This window comes from Engraulis encrasicolus, unplaced genomic scaffold (genome assembly GCF_034702125.1).
Source record: "Engraulis encrasicolus isolate BLACKSEA-1 unplaced genomic scaffold, IST_EnEncr_1.0 scaffold_25_np1212, whole genome shotgun sequence".
Classification (NCBI taxonomy): Eukaryota; Metazoa; Chordata; class Actinopteri; order Clupeiformes; family Engraulidae; genus Engraulis; species Engraulis encrasicolus.
Window position 1 is genome coordinate 688,432 of NW_026945544.1, and position 6,157 is coordinate 694,588.

General features: G+C 42.1%; 1 protein-coding gene across 2 annotated transcripts; it reads left to right on the plus strand.

Moving 5' to 3' along the window:
- The first annotated feature begins 40 nt into the window (after positions 1-40).
- Positions 41-3,480, plus strand: c1d (C1D nuclear receptor corepressor). 2 transcript variants are annotated; one of them, XM_063192868.1, is made up of 5 exons: positions 41-96; positions 908-1,060; positions 1,531-1,597; positions 1,696-1,751; positions 2,912-3,480. In XM_063192868.1, the coding sequence occupies exons 2-5, from the start codon at positions 929-931 to the stop codon at positions 3,191-3,193; spliced, it is 537 nt and encodes a 178-aa protein (XP_063048938.1). In that variant the 5' UTR covers positions 41-96; positions 908-928; the 3' UTR covers positions 3,194-3,480. The 2 variants fall into 2 exon arrangements, with proteins under 2 accessions (XP_063048938.1, XP_063048937.1); XM_063192867.1 differs by lacking the exon at positions 41-96 and having other exon boundaries at positions 800-1,060.
- The last annotated feature ends 2,677 nt before the right edge of the window (positions 3,481-6,157 follow it).

Sequence of the window (6,157 nt, forward strand, 5' to 3'; positions counted from 1 at the left end):
ACTCGCTCTCAGCGACGCTGTAACTATAGTAACATGAGTGACAGCGGTCATGTGGTTTGCCTGCCAAAGTCAAGAGGATGTCGAGGTGGTTGAGAGGTGATACCACAGTCAGTGTGGGTGATACGTTTGCCCTGTTAATGCATAGATTTCATGTTGTTTTAACCTGGCTTGTAAAATTGAGAGTTCAGCCCCATTAATTTGACAGACTCCCTCATTCACGTTCACATCATAATCCAACTAGCTGAACTTGTGCATGCACCATTTAGAGAAAGTAGTGCTAGACCTACCTCCAGTGTAAATAAGAACATAATGTGTTGACACGATTACCAGGAAGACCGAATTTATGAAGAGAATGATAGAACGTGTGTGAATATGTTTCGCCATGAAAATAATTACATAATCTGTATGCGTCAATGACTCACTGTAAATTAGTACTTGTATTGGTACGAGTATATGTTTATTGTCCTCAAGTTTTAGAAGTGGCAAAAGGATTCGAATTTTAGAGATGGATTGGCGCGTGTCTCTAATCAGCGCACTACCTTTGTTTACTTGTAGAGGGCGGTGTTTCTTTTTCTGAACATATGCCGGAAGTTCTCCTGCAGTACATATATCAAAATAAGTAGTCACTTAAAAAGACGGTACACATTATCCTGATATTGGACGTCTTCTTAAACATTTTCAACTTAAATATATGTCCTGAATGCATGTTTTAATTAATATAATAAATATGAGGACAAATCAAGTTATATTGCAGCCATTGCTCAATGTGCATACTTTTATTTTACATTATGTTTCCCGTCACCCGGTTGTGAAAGTGGTGTGTTGAAAAACGTGGATTGCATTGCGAACTGAAGAAATTGTAGTTGCTGTGCATGTTCAACTTAATGTCTGTATTTACATTTTAAAGACACGTCTTTTGTTGACGATAATGGAAGAAGACATAGATGCTGGTGATTACCCGAGTGAGATTGACGAGCAACTTACTGGGTTCCACACGTCGTTGTGCTCGGTAAACGATGCCGTGCAAAAGCTGATGGCAGTCTCTAGATCTGACCAACAGGTTGGTAGGATCAGAATTAAGCTTGCGTATTGCTTGTACTTGCCTCTTTGATGCGATGTCAGCTAAAGTTGCAATCCGTTGTGACTGCTCTGTGAGTAGGCTACCAATTTGAGACGATGTGGTGTGTAGTGTGGGCAGTGGTCGAGTTGTAAAATCAAAGCAGGGGGGATGGTCAGAGATGGATTATGATTATTGGGGGTTCGGGGGTTTCTCCCCTGAGAACATTTTGAAAATGAAGTTGTTAAAAGTGCAATTTTAACAAAATATGTGAAGAAGGGATGCCTGTTTTAGAGCGGGATGAGTTTTGACCATTTTCATTGGGGGATGATTTTGATTAGACCACTTTGATTGTAGGGGGGATGGCATCCCCCTACAACTCGAGCCCTGAGTGTGGTGATGGCTGTGACATGGTTCTTATGAACCCGAGTTAGATGTCAGTGAAATTAACAGTTATTCTCTCCTCTGTTTAGTTGGAACCACTGGAGCAAGCGAAATTGGATTTGATGTCTGTGTATGCTCTGAATTCATTGTTTTGGAGTAAGTTCACTCTCATTCCATCCTTTACTGCAAGATGTTTCTAACTGTCATATTGTATTTGAGCCATTCATTTGAAAATGTTGCTCTTTCTTTTACAGTGTATTTGGTGACACAAGGAGTCAATCCAAAAGACCATGCAATTAAACAAGAACTGGTGAGTCCACAAACATCACACATGCCTGTTCAGAAGGGGTCATCCCTATATTCCCCGGGTCCTATGTTCCCCGCGTCCTATGTTCCCCGCAACCTGCTTCCAAGTAGACTGCTGCATGGCAAAGCGCATGTTGTTGTTGCACCTCTGATAGGTTAAGTGTAGGGATAGTTTTAGTCAGGGCACAAATTTACAACTCAGAAACATGGCATTGCTGACAGGTTAGGTTTAGGAATAGTTTTGGGAAGGGCACAATTTGAAAACTCTGAAACATACAATGCAGGGAACTTAGGACCCTTTTTCCAAAAAAAGGGTTCTATGTCCCCCACTGCTTCCAAGTAGACTGCTGCCACATGGCAAAGCTCAGGTTGTTGTTTCACTTCTGACAGATCAGGTTTAGGGATAGCTTTGGTCAGGGCACACATTTACAACTTAGCATTGCATTACTGACAGGTTAGGTTTAGGGATGGTTTTGGGAAGGGCACAATTTGAAAACTCGGAAACATACAATGCGGGTAACATAGAACCCTTTTTTAGAAAAAGATTCCTAAGTTCCCTGGTCCCATACAAAGACAGGGGAACATAGGACCAGGGGAACATAGAACCCGGGGAACATAGGTACACTCCCGTTCAGCACACTCTTAATAAGAAATATACTGCATATGATGTTTTTTTTTGACAAGGCAGCCCAGGTGACTTAACAGTTTGTGTTTGAAACACATTTTCCATCTCTATTTGTGCCCACAATTTACACACACACACACACACACACACACACACACACACACACACACACACACACACACACACACACACACACACACACACACACACACACACACACCTGTACAAAGTAATGAATGGCAACTAAGAAGAGTTTGGCATGGCATATTAGTAAACCTCCCATCCAAATACTGACTGAGCTAGTGACCTTTAGCTCACTTGCTAGTGCGTCTGCCTCGCATGCCACAGCTTCCTGTGAGGTTGCAGGTTCGAGTCCCTTAGGTCGAGCTCCATAGGATAACCTAACCTTGATTACACATGCCAAGCTGTAGACAAACTATTAAGTGTCCAATACAGCAGTTTGTGGTGATGCTTGGCTTGCTTACCATACTGTGTCACTTTTAGGTTCACACATCCCGTTTCCTCTTCTTTCCTCTCAGGAGAGAATACGAACGTACATGAACAAAGTGAAAGAGATCACGGACAGGAAGAAGGCAGCGCGGCTGGACAAAGGCGCTGCGGGCCGCTTTGTCAGGAACGCACTGTGGCAGCCAGAGGAGGGACAGGAGGCAACGGAAGCCCACAATCCACAAGCAGAGGGCACTGAACGCGCTCCCGAAGCAAGGCATTCTGAGCATTCTCAGAGAGGAAAGCGTAATGACGGGCACAAAGGCAAGCACAGTCAACGCGGTCCCAAGGCAAAGCACATGAGATTCACATGAGGATTCTCCAACTCTCAATATGAATGTGGGCCGCATTTTATCAGTGGACTGGTGATGAAGGCATGTTGAAGGGTTTCGTTGTTGACTTAAGGACTTGCTTTTTCCCCCATAATGCCCTCCTTCCTTTAACATGAGGATGACTTGTTTTTACTTCTTTTTTTTCTTATGTCAACAAATCCCGTATATTTCCGGACTTTGCGTTAAAGTGAATAAGGAATGTTTAGAAGGATGTTTTTTTTAAAAAGGCATGGTGATATGGTCAATAAATGCCTTGTACAGCTCTTTAATTGTGTTTCTTGCAGCGTTCCTCAATATTGTACATTAGGGATGAGATTGGGGATGATGGCAAATGACCCGAGCTGGAATCAAACCCAGGTCGCCGGTGTAGTGGCCCAGTGCCATACGGTTAGGCCACGGTACCTCTCCGTGGCCATTTTGAAAGTCAGACACCTTGACAGCGTTGGCCTCAAAGTTAAACGGTTCCTTTTCTGCATTATTGGCAAACAAGATGTGGCCAACTAAATCCACCTGTTCAAAAGTGATCACACACTCAAAAACCTTTGACGCACACATACAGCTGAACGACTACAGTACAGTCTGTCTCAGGCTCCTGCTGTAGGCAGAACTGAAACAATGCTTTGCATTAAAGGACTACTTCAGTCAATTTCAATGTGCTGTTGTATTGCTCACACTACCTTTGACTTGTCAGTACCTGGGGGGTATTCCATGGACATGGCTAAGTGATAACCCTGGATACGGTAACCTACAGGAAAGGATAAACCTGCTAAAAGCTAGCTCACAGTTGTCATTTTGTTAAGAAAATGAGGTCTCCAAGCTCTTCTATTAGATGATTTACCACAAGGTTAAATTAACCTGGTTTACTACCAAGTCAGCTTCTTGGAATACTCCCCTGGTGAAGCCACATTTTTCGGCTCAACCCTTTCCGAGATATGAGCTATTCTAATGGGGGCAGCATTTGTTTACATTTTAAAAAAATGTTACATAGGCCTACTCCAAATATTTTCCCAAAAGGTACAACTGTTTGCTAGTCTGCTGATGTTGCATAACCTTTGGGATATTTTTGGGAATACTTTTTTTTTTTTAAATTGAAATGTAAACAATCAGCTCCCCCCATTACAATGACCAGGATCTCGGAAAAGGCTGAAGAACAAGAAAAAAAAACCCTCAGGTACTCACAAGTCAAGGGTAGTGTGAGCATTACAACTGCATGTTGATATTGTGTCATTGTAATTTGCGGCATGGTCTAATGTTGATGTTCAGTTGCATCACCAAAAAGTGAATTACCGCACCAAGATAAATAAACACAAACATACACACACTGTACATACTGGATATGATCTGTCATACTGTACAGAACATCAATGTTTCTTTGACTGCACCATGCATAGTCCTCCTGTCATTTTGGGTAGTCTGCTAGTCTCAATTGAACAACCTTACAATTGAACAACCTGGAAGGCCTCAAATTGAAAAGAGTGGTGATGCAGTGTGCAAGCGTGCGTTTGTGTGTCGTGCTCATGCACAGTGCTCACACATCAATCAATGCAGATTAATTATCTGATTCTGAACTGTGCAAAACTACTGCAAAAAGACTTACAAAGTACAGTTTAATCTTTAGCAGTTTGTCCATCTGGAGAGGGAGGTGCAATATATATCCATAGAGAATACTGAAATAATAAGTGGTAACTGCATGGTAACTCTTGCAACTTTGCTGTGATGTCCAGCAATAGTTGGATCTCTCTCTCTATCTCTATCTCTTTCTCTCTCTCTCTCTCTCTCTCTCTCTCTCTCTCTCTCTCTATCTCTATCTCTCGCTCTCCAATTGTGTCTATGGTCATCCCTTTCACTGTTCCACTCTCTCTTCCAAAACAGGGTGGTTTTGGTCATACCAGTGCCAAAGGTTCAAAAGGGCACAAGTCATCTTACACTCCTCCCTCACATTAGAACAAGCGCACACACCATAGAGGTAGAACATAACACTAGAGTGGACATGGCAATTCACGACAGCACTGGGAAGTGGCACATGGCGCCTCCCATTGTCTGTAGGTAGTGTAGGCACCTTCAGTCAATTCAAGTCAATGGAGAACACTCCCACCTCTGTTAAAAAATTGACTAAAACTGTGTAAATATGAAGTAACCCATTAATCAAAGACCAGATTTGAAATGTCAGGATAAATATCTACTTAATTCATATGAGTCGATAAAATACATCTAAAAATCGAATTACATTAATTCTGCACATATTTAGCAACACACTTCAAATATTGTCCTTGTAGAGTGTGTTCATGGACATTTTCACATTATTAAGCCATTTTTTGACAGAGGTGAGCCTCCTTGTCCATTCATTTCCATTTATCAGACCTACCTACAGATAATGGCCGCCACAGATTGCCGTCAGAAGGGGGGCGGGGTCGCCTCTAGTGTTATTTTCTACCTCTATGGCACACACACACACACACACACACACACACACACACACACACACACACACACACACACACACACACACACACACACACACACACGTACACAACATGCACACTTACGTATGTGTGGTTTTGATTGTGTGGTTGTGCTAATGTGAGGGATTGGTGTTAGATGACTTGTGCCCTTTTGAACCCTTGGCACTGGTATGACCAAAACCACCCCGTTCTGGATGTAATGACACTTGCTAAGGAGCAAGCAGTATGGCCTGCTTGATACTGTATACTTTGATATATTGTCTACAAAGTAAAGTACTATTCCCATAATACTAAATGCCCAGAGTTGTAAACTGTTTAATATTGGAGTGGAAAAAGTGACATTTAAATATGCGTTTAGGAGAAGAAATGTCATGAGTATTTCATAAAAGACCACCATTTGTTTTGGCAGCCTGTTAGTGCCTTAAACATTTGGGATTTGTTGAAGTTAACTTTCCATCTTCCATCAGTTAGCTCTGAAGAAACT